The 20,580-nt window shown below is 34.6% G+C and overlaps 1 protein-coding gene across 7 annotated transcripts in view; it reads left to right on the forward strand.

Annotated features, from left to right (window-relative positions):
- Positions 1–20,580, forward strand: part of CNTN5 (contactin 5) — a 619,341-nt gene that overhangs the window by 371,603 nt on the left and 227,158 nt on the right. For all 7 annotated transcript variants that reach the window (XM_074535151.1, XM_074535149.1, XM_005482597.4 and 4 more), the window contains one exon: positions 14,039–14,257. In XM_074535151.1, the coding sequence (XP_074391252.1) occupies positions 14,039–14,257 (219 nt within the window). The remainder of the gene's footprint in view (positions 1–14,038; positions 14,258–20,580) is intronic.

Genomic DNA, 20,580 nt, shown 5'->3' on the forward strand with positions numbered 1-20,580 from the left:
TTCCTTGGAGCATGTTTCAAATTTCTTCAGCTTATCTTTATAGGTATGAAAGCTTTCTAGTCCTTGGTGGCTGCAGATTCCTCTTTGCCATGCAGAGAATCTTATGAGCCCATGAGAGTCAGAAACACATTGACATGAATCAGACTCTTGCAAAGCAGTGCCATAACTCTGCAGCCTCTTACATGACCTACATGCAGAATAAAAATTCCTACTTTTGGAAAGGTCTCAAGATGTTTAGAAATCCACAGCAGATACACATCATTTCCACCAGGTGGAAGCCACTTCTTCAAAAAGAAGGTAGTGTTTGTGTAAACACTCAATTGGTACTCACTGGATGTGGATTTAATATACTCCACCTGCCTCACCAAAATCCTGCAGCATGGATTTTTGTACTATATACATATACAGTAGTTATTTGAGATTTGATTATTTAGATCTTTTGATCAAGTAGGTGTCAGAGTGTAGTAAATGTTTTTTATAGGTTCTCATTTGAGAAAGAACGGATTAAGCATTTCTTTAAAATTTTATTATTAAGATGAGGTTCCTGAGCCTATCTGTGAAAAGCAATCTGAGATTAAATCCAAGCTGTAAATTCACAATGGTAATATTCAGACACTTAGTGTTTAAAATGCATATTGAGTATTTGTTGATTAAATTCAGTTTATGCTTTTCCGGAGTTTGAACCTCAGTCTTCCCAATCACAGAGGAGCTTGCTAAACACCAAAATAGATTATAAGAGAACTCTCACTCAGGAGTCTAGATGTTCCCATTACTTCTTCCACCTCTGTAAATAACAAAATATTAATTGGAGCTGGGTCTTTAACCTATAATTTTTATAGCACAAGGGAATGCTCTCTATGCTGAATTCTAGAATCAGTCTTTCTTTAACGTTTAGTAAAGATTGATCTGAAAATTAAAAAGAACAGGGGCATGAACAGGTATCTCGCATATATTATGTGAATGCCAGGTATAGCTGTTCTAGGATGCTTTTCACTTGGTATTCTAGGATGCTTTTCACTCCAATTGTATCAGTATTTAAGAAGTTATTGCAGAAAAAACTTTCCCAACTGATATGTCAATGTATTTTTTTTCACTTTGGTAAATAGTTCTCCTAATTAAGCAATACTTAAAAGAAAATTATTCAAAAACTCCAGAATAAACAGGTGAAATGTAGGTGGAAAGCTGAGCAGTATGACACAAAAGGACACTCTTTTTCTTCTATATGGAAAGTGTTATATCTTAGGAACATTTTCTGCAAAAAAATTGACCTCAGGTTTTTATGAACAGCTCCTTACATGATGACAGCCCTACCTGCTACAATTCATATACTTAAAGGTAGAGTTTTCAGATTTATTTATTTCAGACTATTTTTGTTACTTTATCTTTTCAAACGTGGACTTATATTGCCACAGCAAGTTCATAAAGCAGGTTCATTAGCATCCAAAACCTGACTTGCAGGAACAGTCCAGGGGAAATGAAAAAAACACGTCCTGCAATCTATTGGGTTATTACTCTTCATGAACATTGATGTTGTTGGCAAACACACAATTTACTAAATCATGAGAAATCTGGATTTCTATAGAGAGAATTGAAGACCTACAGGATAATTGTAAAAGACAGTCCCTGATTGTATTTTAACAGTGTAAAAAAAAAAAAAGTAGAAAAAATTATTTCTACTACCCTTTTAGCAGGAAGTTTTTCCTTTAGCTGATGCACTCTTGAAGAGATACCAATGGACTGCTTCAGAGCCATTAATGATGCTTTCATGTGGCCAATAAAAATTGGACGGTTTTCCATAAATATCCTCCATGTCATCACGGCCCTCAATTTTGTCTGGGATCAGTGTATTCTCTAGAACCCACTAATAAATACACCAAAATCTCAAGCAAAATTAGCACTGATGCTTGGTTCTTCTGGAAGTCTGAGTTAGTTAGTCATGTTGTGCATGATTCTTCTTTGGGATCTGCCCATGTAATCAGAAGTCTTTGAATTTTGACCATCTTCTCTTTCTAGAATCACAGAATGATATTTGTTGAGAAGCGCTTTTAAAAATCATCTAGTTCCAATGCTCCTGTCTCAGGGTTTTGCTAGTAATCATTTGGTCTGGAAAAAGGAGATAGCAAAGAAGTAGTAAGAAGAATGGAGTGGAGTTTTGTAAGCTCTAAGAAGCAAGTTCCCAGTAAAGGTTATTGTTGGGCATTTCTGCTCTCAATCAATTCTGTAGCCATGCTGGATGTAAGCTCCACTGTCTCAGTGTAATTGTAGCAATAACCTGGTGCAGACATCTTTGCAAAGAGTTTTTCTGAAGAAAAACTGGTTGAAAATCTTACTTCAAATATAGCGATGTACACAAGCAAGAGACCTTTCTTTTCTTCTGCAATGTCTATATGGAAAAACTGGTGTTGTCTTCCCAAGAGACAGAGATTTCTGTTTTGGGACCTTTGAACATTTACACAGCCCATAGGTAAATTTCAGAATTGTCACCATCGCCTTGTGTATTCAGATTTCAAAATTTTGCAAACTCCCTTAGAAAAAGGTTTTCATTCAAAGGTCAAGCAATGATTTAAATTACTAAGCACAAGGGAGCTGGTGTTATTTTTTTAGTCTGAGCCATGTATTTTTAGAGGTTAAAGTAATAGCAGCAGCTGATATTTATTTTTTGCTGTGTTAGTAAGTGCTCATCAATAACCTAATGGCCATATCTGATTCTACAAAAAAGGCAGGTGTTTTTGCCAAGTACAATACAGTATATCTGCAGGCACAGAATTTTGATACTTTTTAGAATTATTTGCTCACCTGTATTCATGATCTGGGTGCAATCTTGTCCATATAATTATTTATTAACTCTAGGGATACTATGCTGGCGACTGTGTATTCTGTTCCTGTTTCTGTTGTTGCCAGTTATAGGACAGTTACAAATGTATCCAGACAGATTTTAATCTTTATTGCAACTCTCATCAATGTACTGTGATTCTTTTAACTTCTCTGCTTTCACTATATCAGATTTTCTGTTTCTCTTCATGTGTTCAATATTCCCTTCTGCTCTACTCTGTTGGCAGGAATAAAGTGATTTTTGTGAATTGCAGAGGGGAGAGACACAACTGAGCCACTTTCATTTTCTTCTTAAGTCTATGTATCTTCCATAACCTAAAATTTGACAGTTTCTCTCCTCTACTTATTTATTCTCTTTCTTTTCTTGGTTCCAATGCTGTTTGGTGTCAGTCATCTATGGGGAATGTGAGAGGATAAAAAAATAAATGTAATATGGAAGTTTAAAATCCTGCAGAGATTTGTCTTCATATATGATTCCACTGGCTAATAATGAGCATAAACATAAGACACTCTCACATTTCAAAAAGTTGTATTTTCAAGTCTCCTAGCTTAGGCAGAGTGAACAAGAATTTTCAGTTTCAGAGGGCCTCCTCGCTTCTTCCTTTGAAGAAATAATGGAGACTGAAACAGTTGGATAAATGCAAATCTTGTTAAACAGCACAAGAAATGAATGAACCTCTGATTCTGCTGCCCACAGGATCAGACCATAATGTTAAATCCCACTAACTTTCTGCATCCCAGAAGTTCCCTAGCAGAAGTCAAAGGATGGAGGATGAAGAACTCTGGCATAAGTTGTTCTTAAATGACACTTGAAAGAAACAGTCCTTCCCTGCTGCTGCCTACCAAGGCTTTCAGAAATTCAATTTGCATTCTATGTTGACAGCTAAAAAACACAGGCATAGAAATATCTGACCCACACAGATTCCATACAGCAGCAAGGATAAGAGCTTTTGCTCTCTTTGAGAGACCCTCTCAAAAGTGTTAAATTGTAACAAAGGAAGCAAAAAGTTCAGGCTTGGGAAAATTAAAGAGCCAGTTGCATGCTCTAAAATTTCTCTGCTTAAGTTCCCTCCTTCTAGAGGAAATTACAAAAATGTAAACAAATGAATAATAAAATATCAATTTTTTTTTGTTTGTCCTCATGGAAGGCCTAAGGGAGGTAATACGTAGGACCTAGTTCTACTCATTTATACACAAGGGATATAAAATTAATTAAAAAGACATGAGGAAAAATATATATTTGAATCCTTCCAGATGTGCCTTTATGATATTTTCCTGTAGAACAAGAGGGCCAGTAGCTCAAATAAAGTTTAAGAATCAAATATTAAAACAATAACTGTCAATAACACAAACTTTTTCACACAATAATAAAATTTTAAAAGTACGTCTAGGAACTGCCTGTATTTCTGATGCAAGACACATTAGTAATCTAAAACATTGTTTGACCACTGAGTGAAGACCTTTTTCAAAGGGAGTTTGCAAAATTTTGAAATCTGAGTACACAGGATGATGGTGACAATTCTGAAATTTACCTTTGGGCTGTGTAAATGTTCAAAGGTCCCAAAACAGAAATCTCTGTCTGCTTAGCAGAAAACACAAATTCTAAATTACCCATATGTAAGAAGCACATACTAAAAATATAGGTTTTTCTTGCTAAAATTAGGAGACCAAAGTGTCAGAATTATGCCATAGGTGACCCGTGTGTACTGCGGTGGAGGTTCTATTGTCATAGATCTGTGGACTCCAGTCTGAGAGCAAATAAAAGAAAGTTACATGAAGTTGACTTTCTTGAGTAATTAGGTCCACAAATTCAGCCTGCTTTAGAGATAAATAGAGATTGGAACTAGGCTAAGAAAGATTTTATTATGTTATTGCACAGTTGAATTTCCCCTATGCTTCATTAGAAGTTTTGTACCTTTCTCCCCTCAAGCTACTTTGCATCAAAACTGGATAGAAATACTTTGGCTCTAGAAATCATGTGTCTGGAAATATGTCCCAAAATATGCCCTCCCTACTTGTGAGTGATCACCCTTGTCTGACTCTGTGCTACACTAGCTGAAACCTCTCAGAATAACAGTTCTCTTAACTTAATTATTTCAAAGAAAGAGAAATTTCAGGTAAGCAGAGATTTTTCTCTGTGATGATTGACATTCATTGCCGTTTAGGTATGCAAAACCATAGATGGGGACATAAAACCCTCAGAATGCAAATTCCCTTGAAATGACAAGGCTTACTGATTCACTATCTTTTCTTTATGGAGAGGATTTTGAAATGAAAGCTATAACCTCAGGCTTCAAGACAGGCACACTGACTGTATTTACAGTAAAGTTCCATATACCAAATAGATGATTTAGGATAAATCTATCTGTTCAGTGTTATTCATACTTAAAAATTTACTTATATGACAGTAGTAAATTAGGTTGTAGTGGAAAGAACTATTATAAATTCTCTTTGAAAGATATCTACATTTTAGTCAAACTTGATTGATTTCAAAATTATTTTATTTAAAAATTCCAGCTATATTCCATGTCTATATATTTGAAACTACTTTTGAAATGGAAATCAGCTATAAATCCAAAACAATTCAAAACATGACAAGTCTTTTCTTGTCTCACTCCTGTGAGTCCTTGACCAAATAACTCTACTTTGAAATGTAATTCTGATTGCTTTAGAAAAGTCCTCTGTGTTGACTTCTAAATTCAACTCTGCTGATTTTTTTCTGCTGTATTTTGCATTTTCATTACTTATTCACTTGATGTACATATAGAGGCCAAGTGTGTCTGTTGTGCTTTTTCATTGCTGGCCCAACTGCAGTAAAATTGCGTCTGTTACAGTGCCAATGCTTACAGATTATTTGTTTTTCACATAGCTCTTTCTAATACATTTATAGATTTTATTAAAATTCTGCATAAAAGTTTATAATGATTTTGTTTGCCAGGTTAATTTTATTTTTAGACCTTTTGTTGCTATCAGTAATAAGAAAACATGCTTTTGTTCCAATTTCATAAATATCTTATCATGTATTTCTTCTTTTTAATTCTTAATTTTAACTCTTCAGGATGACTTTACTGAAACACGAGGCAAAGAACTTACGATAATTTCTTTGGAGCTGTAACAAGTCATTGACTAGTCTTAAAAAGAGGTGTGTGGCTGCCCACTGCTGGATGGAATGATGTTACAGGGTATTTCCTTGGGCTGTGCTATGATATTGTCATATCATTTTGAATGTGGCCCTTCATTTAAGAATGCAGACCTCCATTCTCCTTCAAACACCCTGTAGAATAAAATTGCGAGGTTTCTCTGTAGTGCTGAGATCTTTTGTATGTATAATATGTAAAGCAGTTACAATCTGCCTACTTTTTAGATGTAACACATAATTTCCTTCTTCCATGTTAAGCATTATTCTTAGCCACTGGAAATTTATGTAATACCTGGTCCAGTTTGCTCAAATAGGCTAAACTTTTTATAATATGTATATATAAGAACAATAATTGCAAATTACCATAAACATATATGGCACCTATATGTTATTGACATTTTTGACACCTCTAAAATAGATCCTTCAATTTCTAAAAGTTATTGAAAAAGCAACATTATTCCAAATAGCCTCACATCCCTAAAACCTGTTGCTGAGCTTGAAAATTAAAGTCTTCATTTCTAAACTTTAGGAAACCACCAGCTAGCTAATTATTAAACTACACTTATCACATATTCTGTGTGACAGAACAGTTGTGTTTGGAAATTATTTAGTGCTCCTATTACCATCTTGAAATAATTCGCTCTTTGTAGGAGATCACCTGTACAGCCTCTCTTTTTCTCACTGTAAAGGAACCTAGGAACAGCTCAAGGAGCTGTGTCCTTCAAGGAGCTGCTAGTCTGTCTCAGTGCCTGCATCCTTTTGATGGCTTTCCTTTGAATTTGCAAACTCTTCACTGAGGGGGCCAGGGTCACCACCAGAACAGGCCTGCAGTTGGAAATTCACACAAGCAGGCACCAGGTCCAGTGGTTAAAACCAACCAGTGTGAATAAAGAAGAATGAAGAATCATATGAAGAGACTGTGCGAAGTTCATAGTGGGCAGATGTGCCTGTGTTACAGATTTACCCTGTGAGAATACAAATGCCTGCACAGTGCCCTCTTTCATTGCCAATCCTGGAGTTTTTGATGCTTTGAAGGTTTTATGTCTTTCATGTCCATTTCATCTCTATTCATCTCAGACAAGAAAACGAGACACATTTTGACATGTACATTTGCATGGCACTGCTGTGTCCATGCAGGAGGATGGTGGAACAATATCCATCATAACAGGGTGAGGATTTTTTAGATTTTTATTTTCTTTATTATTTTAAAACACAGTTCAGAAGTGACATAAACCACTACCTCTACCTCCTTAACAATCTGTAGATCTAGGTGGCACTTTAAATATTAAAAAATACTTAAGAAACATTTTGCAAGACTATTTGTCCGGAGCACAAGAATGAATTTCACTCTATGTGTCTAAGAGTTGTTTAATTGCTAGCAATAGCTGTTTACACTGACAGTACATCCAGTGATTAATTCACAGGATTCCTAAGGGAAGACTAAGCCACAAAAAGGTTTCAAAGATGCAAGCCAGGGTAAAGAGTGTGTTGTAAAATATTTAGCAAACATTAAAGGAAACCACAAGGAACTACAGCAGGAGCCAAGGGTAGGGAAGAATATATTATCTGCCTCAAAAAAAAGAGCTTTTAACCTGGAGATAGATTTTTTTAAAGGGGATTAAAGGCTGTGTTTCCAACAGACACACAAACACACCAAATTGGGATAATATGTACGGATGTGTATCACAGAGAAAAGAAAAACTTGCATTAAATTGTTTCCTTTTTGATTGATTTATTGATTGCTTAACTGATTATTAGGATTTTGACTGCTTGATGACAGTATTAATAAATCAGACAAATTATTTTATATTTACATTTTATATTAAAATAGTCAGTTACAAATTTCTTCTTTGCTGTGGATCGATCTATTATTTTTCCCCCTAACATTGATATGCATATCATTGCAGGAAGGAAGAGATATAAATAAGGATTTCTCTCCATCTAATTAGTTTAATTGATTTGTGCTGAAATAGTTGACCTTTAGCACTAGGTTCTCCCTTCACATTCAAAATTGACAGCTCACTCTGATGATCATCAGCCATGGGGAAAATAAGTTAAGATTTCAATTAAAAGCATGCAGTGTAGGCTAATCTATGGATCTCACATTAGTATGCTCCGTGCTTCCCTGCTAGAGAATATGTATCATGTTTGGACTGAAATATATCATATGGAAAACACCTGAAGAAGTACTATAGTGAAGTATATCTTAAAATGGACAAACCAAACCTACATAGGTGTCTTAAAACACATGTTCATGCAGTCAACAAATTACATCTAGTCAATAGCACTCCTCTTTGATGTAAATGATGAAAAGGTATTTAAAATAAGCTAATTCTTAGATTGTATTATTTGGGTCCCCTCAACTATCTTCACTGTTTGCTTTAAGTCTTATTTTTCAGGAAAAACTGACCTAAAACTCCTTTTTATGACACAGACAGGCAGAAACAATCCACACAGTGGTAAAGTGTCAGATCTACCCTTGGTCTTTGAGTGCAAAAACCAGAAGTAATAAATGTTGAACTAGATGGAAAGCACTAAATAATAAAGAGTCTGTTGCTATTCTTTGGAGTAAAATTTTCTTCAACAGTATCATTAGAAGAGTCTTCAAAATGTTTTATATTTTTTACTTCTAAAAAGCACTTTTCATTAGATGACTTCAGTGACTTTGAAAAAAAGTGCAAAATACTCACTGAACATATCAGCTGTGTTTGAAGCCTATGCTATGGCAGAAACATACCCTTGCTCATTTTATTCAGTATATTACATTAGCATGCTTTAAGTGAGACAAAATTAAGTGTTTCAAAAGAAAAAATATGACAATAAACTCAAAACACTTTTTTCAGTTCTGAACCACTTTACTTTGGACAAATGCTGTTCCATAATTGGAATATATTATTACTTTTATTATTTGTACTACTGCAGTCAGAAGCATTCTCTAGCAGAAGGTGTTCAGTATTAAAGTACATTTTGTTTGCTCTGGTGTATGTCACATGTTGGAGGAAAAGTGGGAATAATTGGGCATATATTGAGTAATCTATTTGCTGAATTTTGAGGATGAAGTGGAAGTAAGATGAAAAATAGATTGTTTTTCAAGTAGAAAAGGAAGTAATGACTAACTCTACAAAAGCATCTTTATATTATTCAAAATAATTCCTCATAAAAATTCATGACATTTAAATTAGCTCTAACAGTATAATATTCCAATGATGTTGATTCAATTGCTAATAGCCGCTGGAAATATTCTTTACCATCTTTGAGTCAATGTTTTAAGTCTTCAAATCATTTCCTCTTTGATTTTTTTAAAGGAAAATAAAACATAGCCCTAATTATTTTTCCCATATCTATCTACAATATCCTATGTTCTTAAATTTGATCCCTTGTATGACCAGATTTTTAAGAAAAAGACAAATTCTATAAAGTGAGAGGCTATTGCAGATTTTCAAGTTAAATTATCATGTATCTTCATTGAATAGTGGACTACTGAAAAGCTCAACAGAACAATTTTTGGATTGATGGTTTACTTATTTTTGTGAAAGACCTGGCAAAAAATATATTTTTCCCTGAAGAAAGACCACCTTGCATACATAACTTTTCTCCTTTACACACGCTATTATATCTGTGATGAAAAGGGCTGATGAGGATCACCAACATATTTTCCTTGAGAACTTCCAGCTTCTAAGCCATCCCCACTGCTTCTTTGGAAAACAATTCAAATTTCTTGATTTTTCACTCCTTTGCAGAAGAATCAAATATTTTGAGCAGAAAAGATGCAAATGAAGCTTGATTGATTTATGATGAGAGAACTGGAGATAAGGAGGCTCTGGGCATACCTTATCACTCTCTGCAACTACCTGAAGGGAGGCTGCTACAAAATCAGGGTCAGCCACTTCTCCCAGGCAGCTAGTGACAGGACAAGAGGACATAACCACAAGCTGCATCAGAAAGATTGCACGTCACAAAGAATTTCTTTGCTGGAAAAGTGCTTAAGCATTGGCATGCATTGCCCAGGGAGGCGGTGGAATCACTGTCTCTGGAGGTGTTCCAGAAATGACTAGATTCAGGCCTTAGTGCAATGGTCTAGTTGCTCTGTGGTAAGTCAAATGTTGGACGCAGTTGTCTTGGAGGCTTTTTCCAACATTTATGAGTCTATAATTCTATGACTAAGACAACTGAGATCTGAAACATTGAAATTTTGACATCTTAGCTATTCATTTTACTCTCCTTTACATTCTGCGGCAAGAAGTAGCCATTTATTGAGACTGCCTACCATATCACATGCCATTTTCCTCCTTGTTTCTACTGCCTGTAAAGTGAGCCCAGCCTCACTACCTTATATGTTGACATCCAGAATCCAAATATTTAAAATTAGGTCTCCAGAGAAAGTTTCCATAGCATGGTTTGTTTGATATTGTTGATTTTGACAATGCAATGTCAATAGATAATGTCAATAGAAAATGCAATGATATTACATTGTCTATTGTTTTCAGTAATTAGTGGGATAGAGTAGCAACTTTAGAATAAAATCTCTCTCAGATAAACTAAATCACCACAGTAGGAAATATACAGAGGAGGATCAGATGAACTAACAAGTTCTTGAGAAATCTTCTGGCTTCCACTTAGTTCTGGGGGGTTTTGTGTGTGTATGTTTGGTTTGTTGGCTTTTGGTTGAAGGTTTTTTGTGTTTGTTTTTGTTTGGTTTTGCTGGGTCTGCTTTGGGTTCTTTTTTATTATAGTTATTGCAATTTCATCAGAAAAGTATTATTTATTCACATTTTGCCGTGTTTCAGTAGTGATCCTAGTTTTCATAGGAGATAACCTGGATGAACACCTTATCAACAACCGATTTCTGCTATTTTTGCACCTCTCTGAAGTTATTGCCAAGTAACATGCCATTGAGCAGTCTAAGAGGAAACCAATGTGCATGCACAGACCAGAGCAGAAAATATATGTCTGTTTAAAAACATGAGGAGCAACACTGATACAATCCACTGTACAGAATGAATGCACATATTTCCATAAGCTTAGAAGACTGAAAACTTGCACTGAAACAATGTAATTAAAAGTTACAATGAAAAAAATGGGTTATCATTCTTACTGACATTTGATTAAACATGCTAGCTCGCAAAAATACACAAATGAAGGTCACATTTGCAAGTATTATAAGACAGTCTACATTTTAATTAGATAGTTGAGAAATGTCAATGAGTTAGTAACTGACCAGGAGTCACTTATAAAAAAAAGGAATAAAGGAAAACAAAACATCACACCAAATTCAGAATACTTTACTCTCTATAAAGTTCAAACGTTACAAAGACAGTTTTCAAAGAAATGTTGGGGTGAATTTTCCTTGTTACTTTTCTCTCTTTAAAGAAAGAATACATTTTGGTCAAATTACTGTGTACCATTATTTGAACTTTATCGAGCTATGCTGTGCCTTTAAAAACAAACCATAAAATATAACAGGGTAGTATTTGGGGTTTATATTTGCACCTGTGGACTGTACCCAAGGAACTTGTGTAAACATTTGCTGTCTTGTGATCCCCTTTCCCTCAGAGTAAGCTTTGTCCTGCCACAACAGCATACATGAAATAAAGTTGAATTTAATCTGACATAGATATTACAAACTACAGGAATAAAATTCTTTCAAATTATCTTGACATTTATATTTATGGCTTTCTCTAAGACCAAAGAAAACCCCTTGGTAATCATTGGAAGACAGGCTGTCTATTACCTATGGCACTGTTGTTTTCCTTGTTGTCTTGATTCTGATCAATCTGACTGAAGAACAGTGTGTGATGGAAATAATAAGAGATGAAGTATTAATTTATTGAATTCATACAGATTCATTAAAAATTACCAAAACTATATCAGTTTGCTGTTGGAAATCCATTAAGAAAATTAAAAAGAAATAGTCTATCTTAAAAGTGTCATACCACTGTTAAAATTACTATAAATCTCATAGTTCTACTTCAAAGAAATATGAAGACTAACCCAAATCACTGATATTATTGTGGCTGGTTTCTAGTTGCTTTACATCCTTACCATTTGGGCCTATATCTTCCTTATCTGTGTCATGCAGCTGAAGAAACTTTTGGATGTTTCATCCCAAATACTGGACTTATTTCTCAGAATGAGACTAGGGAAAACATAATTTCATAGTGAAGCTCAAGTGCAGCAGCATTTTGAGAACTACCCATAGTAATTTTGATGAAATTTCTCAAGGATTTTTAGGGTAGACTGGTAAAGTAAAAAAGCACATTAGAGAGCAATATCAATTCTCCAGCAGTTTAACTACTATATACTTAAATAATGAAATATATAAATTTATACTCCCAAATCTCAGAAGTCTAATCCAAACCAAATTAAAGGAATAATTTTACTGTAAATAGTACTCCAATAAAAATATATTCTAATTAAGGCTCTGTAACTAGGCAGTTCAGAAGTCTAAATCTCTGAAGATGAATGTTCAAATTAGGAAGTATGTTTTGTTTTCAGGTAAGCGTGTTTTCTGCTGTAGTTGTCAGTAACGATTACAGGCTACAGACTTTCAGTAAACAAAACATGAAATATTTCCTTATGTATAATTTATTAACCATTTCCAGTTATGTTTTACAAGGAAAACTTTACTCAAATACAGCATCCCTATGAGCATGACAGAGCAACTGGAGTCAGGGTGAAATTTCACACTGATGGCTAATCCCAGACAAACAAAGCGATTATACCATAGAAGGTCAGAAAACAGATGATGTAACACTATCATTACTGCAGAATCTTTTCACCATGTCACCTGACTTTTGTATCCTTTCCTTCTCCTTCTTCCCATTGTGCTTTGCATTCATAACATCTGAGATCTTGTGGATTCTTTTTTTCTTTCAAACCCTGAGACTACCACTGCAGAATTAGTGTTCCCCACTCTGCTAGATAACAAAGAATTATAGAATCATTTGTTATTTTTAAGCAGAAGAAGAACTGCAGTCTTTGATAAGGCAGCATAGAACAACTTCATTTCATAAAACTGCCTGCACAAAATATTTCAGCAAAAAGAAGTTGTCAGGAGTATTTAAGTGTTGTTGAATCCTATTTACTAGAGTGGCTTTTTGTGTTACATACGCAAACAAAAAGGAGAGTCACAGCCTAAAAATGGCAAATGTTACATACTATGCCAATGTGAAAAGGATGTCTGGTTTTTAAATATTTATCACCAGCAGAGATGACAGAGCAGTGATCTTTTTTTCTTCATGGCACTTCCAATTGTTCTCTAAAAGATCTGTTCTTTTATAGGCATTAGACATGCAGTCTGGATCCCTTTGCTCGTCTCTGAATATATTTTTGAATGTTGTTCTAACCTCCTTAATATTGTTGCATACTTCTGCCCGCTTTGTTCCTGCAGGTCCTGAGTTATAGTTTTTAATCTATTGTAATGTAATTTATTATTTTTATATTTGACATCATAAAGGGACCGAAACTTGGGCACTATTCTTATTGTAAGCACTGAAATTTTAAATAGAGTCAGAAAAGGCAAAAAAAAGGAAGTTGAAGAGACAGCAGAGGAGGTGACTTTAGCATATGTATGTTTTTGGGAAAGGCATTTGTGCATACAGATACTCTTGGCTCGTTTAGCTAGCCTGCTTGATTCGCAGAGTAGTGTTGAATTGAGAAGCACATTTATTTTCAGTCAGTGTTTCTGCATTGCACATACAAAGGGAAGGAAGGCTGTGAAGGAAAGATGGTGGCCTGGCAGACACTTTTTCACTGTGAGATAGAAATACAGAGTCATATAAATGGAATTAAAAACATTGAAAACTCATGTTTCCATAAGTAAGAAATTTAGTGAATACCTGATTTCTATATTGTGGTGAAGCTGCAGGGAAATTTTCTTAGAGCTCCATGCTCCTACCCAATTCTTTTCAGAAGGTGAGTCTCTCATCAAGCCTGGTATGTTTCTGTCACTCCTTTTATAGATAAAACTTTTCTGCTTTTCTACTGCTTAACTAAACATTTTTTGCAGTGACAGACTTAGTCTCTATTGAGTGTTCACATCTTGTTGGTTTTTGGATTTCTTTCCAGATTATTCAGAAGCTGTTCCTGGTCTCCCCACATCATATGCTGCTATCCTAAGAATCAAATCTGGTAGTTCATCTTTAGCTTCATTTAATTCAAAGAATAGACCACGATTAAGCAGTCCTTCATTAGGAAGTGTATCTTCACCAGGCTGGAGAGGAGCCACACAACATTATCACTCCCCAACAAACCTCTACCACTTCTCAGAGACCTTCAAACATGATGGTAAGTGTAGCTTTTCCCCTCTAAAACTTGGAAACATTTTTCGAAATCAGTGTATTTTTGTCAGCTTATTTCAGTGTTTCACAGGCACAATTTTGAATTTTATTAAATGTCACAAGGAAGAAATGAGCTGCTTTCCTTTAGGCTCTTCAGAACAGCCTTAAAGTCACCAGTTAAAATATCCTTTCTTAAAGATTCTTATGCAGAATTGCTTTATGCAGGTGTTGCTACATGAAAATAGCAAACCAGTGATTTGAAACTCCGTTACAGCACAATTTCATCTAGTAATAAAATCTAAGCAAATTTTTCTCTTTGGAATTTTTTAATTTAATCATGAATGCCAGTAATATAAATTAAACATGAAGGATAAACCTTATAAAACTACTTTTGCTCTAAATTCTCTCTTCTGTGTAGTCAGCTGTGTCATACATGTACTTATGTGCATGCTTGGATAGAGTTTCTGGTGTGATATGATGTCATTCACCTCTAAATGCAATAATTCATAGGAACAATACATATTTTCCCATGTTTGGTTACATTTTAAGAAGCCACATTTGTAATTCCATTTCTTTAGTGAAAATAATTACCTGAATTGCAGTCAAAAAAGATAGAAAGCCAGAAAGAAAGGGAGGTGAAGAGGGAGGGAGAGATTGGAGGATACATAAGCATAAATAAATTCCTCATTTACATCTAAGGATGTAAAATAGGAAAGAATTGTGATTAATAGTGTGCAGTTCAATGAAATTCACACAATATCATGATATGATAACAGGTTACTTTTTGACTCAACAAAGTCTTATTTTTTTGCCCAGAAAATGTCTTGCTTTTATTGAAAATTAATGGTGTATGCAAGTGGTTTGTGTAGAAAAATGGCTAATATACAAGCATAAAAATGTTCCCTGAATAAAGTTTGATCTAGAAAAGAAACAATTTGACCCTGTCAGCAGATAAATTCTGTTTGATACCACTTTTGGGATAGGGGAATGTTTCCACGTTTGTCCTTCCACAGTAATATTCATTTAAGCAGTGACTAGAGTGAACTCGGCTTCTCCCCATTCACCAGACACTGATAACTCCTCCCTGACAATCTTTTAAGAACAGGTTAAATTTAATGTCCATTATTAGAACTATAGTCTGATCTTTGCTATCCTGATCTTTTATAGCATGAATTTCTAAAGACTGAAGGAGAAAGCAAAAAAAACCAAAAAAAACCAGATTATTTGAATAACATAGTGCAAGCTAGAACTAGAAATCCTGGACATCTCCAGAAAGCACATTGAGATCATAGCTCAGGGATGATCATTGTACCATACATATGATCTATGATTTAGGTCAGCAATCGTGACTCTCCTCAAAACACTGGGGCCGCGTTGCAGCTCAGCAGTTGAGACTCATAGTTTCTCAGGAGCAAGTGAAAAACCACTGACTGTGGACAAAATTGTAAAAGGGCCATACCTCATAAGGCCTAGTGAACAGAGTATTTGAACAAGAACACAGGAATACCATTCTTCTAAAGACTACACAAAATTCCCCTAGGAGATTTATTTTGCTTACAGATCTTGGTATATCCAGCTGTGTAGACACTTGTAGAAATAGGTAAATCTGAGTCACCTGATGATATTTAAAAGCCCTTGATCAACTGAAGTGCCTGCATAGCACAAGCATAGGTATGAGACAGTATTTAGAAAAGATCAGCACGTGACCAAGTAGGATAATCTGCATCATCTAAGAGGACTTGAACTCATCTGTCATGGCAACTGAATGTAACTTATTTTCTAAACCTCTCTCACTTCTGTTAATAGCTTGATGCCTGAATAAATATCTTTGATATTTAGAAACTGAGAATTTTATATAGAATATTATAAGTGACTATTTCAATTATCTGTCATTACACTTGTATGTCTAAATTTCTTGATATTGATTTAGTCTAAAGGTATTTTTTGGGTTTTTTTGGTTTTTTTTTTTTTTTTTTTAATTTTAGTTTTACAGGTCTTGAAGTAAGGATATTTTAGTTATCGTCCTAAAACTGCTATGTGATGATAGAGTTAAGTGGTCATGTTTACCAGCCAAGGCTTCCTAAATGAAGAAATGTTACAGCAAGCTGTGGTAAAAAGACACCACAACTTCAAGTGAGAGGACGTTTTTAGGAAGAGATAAAACATGTTTTAGATTATTATAATGTAGAATTTACATAATTCAAACGTCTAATATATGGCATAAATTCAGGAGTGAAGTTTGTCATAAAAAATACCCAAGAATACTTTTATTAGCTGCTGAATTATACCAGTTCTCAAGTGACTTCTCAAATTATTTCCCAGCAGACATGTTCAAACACCTGACATGGCTTGTAATAAGGATCCTTTTATACTGACTTGATGCTATTTCATTTGCACTTTCAATTCAACATGTGTTTCCTGATATCTTAAATTAAAAGAGCTGTGCTCTAGCTCGCTGCTGATTTTAAATTATCTGGAATTATTTAGCGTAAACATGCAGCTAAGGCAATGTGGTCCTTCTGTTCAAACTATGTGTATCAATGTGTAAAGTCATGACTAAAAAATGTGAATAAAAAGTATGAATTATTCATTAAATACTCTTGAAGAATCATAAAACTGCAAACTCTTATATTTTCTTACTGTTCCAAAAACTTTTGGAATTGCTGTAGTAAAGATAATTGAACTTAACCTTGAATAAGGACTCTCTTTGTCCTTTCATCTTCAGTTTGACACATTTTGCAAGAAAAGGAAAAACAGAGTCTGTCACAACTGAAAAAATGCATATGTTGCAAATATACATATGTGTATGTGTATATATGTATATGTATATATATATATATATATATAATGTCTCTGCTTCTATATATGCAAAATAATTATTGTAAATTTAAGCAACTTCTGTTAATTTCAAAATATGTTACGCAGAGATTTAATAACTGGAATGTATTTTGCCTTGATGAATTTGTGGGCTTCTTTTATATTTTATTGAAATTTTGAAAGATGTAATATTTTGACATATGATAGTGATATTAGAATGAATAGTATTTTTTTATTTCTTAGGGGTAAAGGTGAAAGACTGTATCATAGGATCTACCTGTAAAATATGTATTGCCACTGAAGTTAATACAGTTTTTCAGTGTTTAAACAAAAAACCAAAACAGCTTCTAGCTTTTATCTGGGGAAAGAAATAGGTTTCCATTTAAATCAGTGTGAATATATATAAAAAATATTTCTGAATATACTGAACAGGTTTCCTGTCTGGTTCCATGATAACAAAGGTAATCAGATGATCCATTTGAGCCATCAGTTGACTGAAATTCATACAAGCATAAGCTGAAAATCAAGAATGGAAAGAGAGAAATTCAAAAACAAAGTTGATAGCAAGTAGCATCATAGTGTGATCCACCTACACCAAAAAGAATCTTTCAATTTGTAGGACCAAACTGAAATGAAACGGCTTTGCTTAATTTTAATTACTTCTTCTTATATATAGATTTCAGCAACACGTATAGCCTTATCAACAACAATTTCTTCAACCTTATTAGTGTGTCCTGAACATTAATACCTAGGTCATTGGGATGTAGTTTGGTCTGTATTGTGTCTAATAAGTACTTTTCTGGATAGGCCCTGTATGCAGAGTAAAATCATCTGTATTTTACGATGGAATGTCAGTTAGTGGTCCCTCATTTTAGGCAGCTTTAGAGGTTCTATCCTTTTGTATTTCTTGTGTAGCTTTTCTTTAGAAAATTCTTCCATCTCTACATGGGCTCAAGAAATCTTTGAAACATGGGGATGAAAAATAGAGCAATAGGAAAACATTATTCCCGGTCCAGTAAAAAGTGCTTCTAAAGGGACACGAGCAGAAGGGGAGGAGACTGAAGGAATACTTCCTTCCCCATATACAAAGGTTACCTGAGCATATCCTCTCACATAAAGTGTCTGTTGTTCCTTCCCACCAATAACTCAGACTGAGAAGATGACTCCATGACTGATTAGGCCAGTCATGTATCTTGGAGGGTACTTATTTAAGAAAACATTTATAATAACTTAATTTCTTTTCCTCTTTAGAAGTACAGCATTTAGTATTATGCAACTAAAAGTAATAGTGTCCGTGCACCTTCAATGCAGGAGTTTGAACAGGGTCATATTTTTTTCTGTCCACTTCTGTGTTCCCAGGGTTCCAGGAATTAATTAATTTTCTCAGGGTATTAATTGACCTGTATTTTTATCAACAATGGTGGCAAGAAAGTAACTGTTGAGGAATTACACTATTTCAATTGCTACAGGATTCAAAGTACAGGAAACTTTATTCTCATCAGCAGTTTGTTGTAATGATATCTGCATTGTTCAGAAAGAAGAACTAAAGAACATCTGATTTTTTTTTCTTCATCAGTAACTGAGACAGAGAATAAAAGTAGGAAAGAATGTCTGTAGATAAGAGCGAGAAAAAGCACACTTTGACTACTGTCTGAGTTGCAGGATACTGATTCTAGTTTACATTCCTATGAGGATTTAAATACTTGGTACTAGGGAGTCACATGTTCCAGAAATTTTATGTGCAGAAGTGCTGTAAGGAAAACACTGGCACTCAAAGAAAATTGAAGAACTGCTCTGAAGAATATTCAAGAATTTAAAAGAGGGATTTTTCTTATATCTTGAATGTTTTCCATATCCTTGCCTTTCTTAAAAGTTGTGAGGGGACCACAAAATAGCTGCCGCACTGCTGGTTGCAGTGCACACCTGTATTCCCAAGACTCTGTGGTAAATCACTGTTCTTAAATAACATAGCACTTAAAACAACTAGTTTTCTGTATCTTGTTTAGTAAAAACATCTATGAGGAATGGAAATATTTCCCTTGAGATATTAGAATAGTAAATTGAAATATATGCATGCTAACATGCATATTGAATATTCATTTAATTTTATGTTCTTGATAAATTAGAAAGAAAAAAATGAGATGTTGAGCTCAAATCCTGCCATGCACACTCATGAAGGACTATCCTGTTAAACAGTATGGGTCACAGTTAGCTGTGAACTATAGGTGCAAAAAAACCACCATGGGTGCAAAAAAACCTGATGTCTTTGGATCTCTGAAGGCATCAGAAAACATACATGAGCTTATATATCCATGTGTACAAAGATATATACATGAACACAATAAGAAAATGAGGGCAATAAGTATGAGGCCAGGGATATTTCCCCAAAAAGACCTCACAATGGTTCATGAATCAGAAAGTTTTATTCCAAAGCCACACAGAGGGCTTGGGTTGCTCCCCTCTCTGTGGCTTGAGGGGAATTTCCAGCTGTCTGTGGGACCATGGTGTGCTGCAGGCTGGGGCGGTTTCCTTGTCCTAAGGTCGATGGCTGAGTCAAAAGCTGCAGAAATCTCTGTCCGAGTAGCTTAGGGAGAGGACAAGAATGTGCCATGGTCTGGTCCTGCACCTAGCCTTGCCTCTTTTTCTTTTCTTCCCAGCAGTCCTAGACTGTGATATCATATTTTATCTCCAGAGTCCCTCCTTGGGAGAAGACAAAATCATTAATCTTCATTAATATTCACCCTATCCATATGCCTACTAATCTGCATGAAATAACACCTAAATCTAAAGACATTATTTAAATTTGTTATCCCTAATTAATTTTTGGTTTTGCTAAACTCTAGCTCAATGTCAGTTCTGTTTACTTTCACCGACATACATTAGTATTTTCTTTTGTGCAATGCAAGAAGTGACCAAATGATAAAAAATCACCACACTGTGTTTGTACCAACATTTCCCTTTATTGAAATAAGTTTTGCCAGCTGAATCCATTTCTCTCATGGCATTTTAAGATGTACTTCTCAAAATCCATTACTGGAGTTCTTTTGTCTTCAGTAATATCAGTACTTATCAGAAGTCCCTTATTGTGATTGATTTCTTTGTGAGGTTTTTTTTGGGCTCTTTTTAATATGCAGATATTTGTTCCAGAACACAGATTTCTGCCAATAAACCCCAGCAAAGCAATGTACCTACACATTATTATAAATATGCAAAACATCAATCCATACTCCTTTACAACGTCCTACAAGTAGGGCTAATAAGCTGGAAAATTATGGGAAAGAGATATTACTAATTGCTTCTGCTTTTATTAGCTGACTTTACAAATCAACAGGCTAATTATTTGAATCTATTCCAGCAGAAGCACACATACCTGAAAATATAGGTATTTTCAAAATCTGCATTTGAATAATAGTGTAAAAAGACAAAACTGAAGTGTATAATAAGTGTGTAGTCACTAAAAAGAAAGCTTGAAAAGCATAATGGGGTCTTATGTCATTTTTTTACTGTATGATA

This window comes from Zonotrichia albicollis, chromosome 2 (genome assembly GCF_047830755.1).
Source record: "Zonotrichia albicollis isolate bZonAlb1 chromosome 2, bZonAlb1.hap1, whole genome shotgun sequence".
Taxonomy (NCBI): domain Eukaryota; kingdom Metazoa; phylum Chordata; class Aves; order Passeriformes; family Passerellidae; genus Zonotrichia; species Zonotrichia albicollis.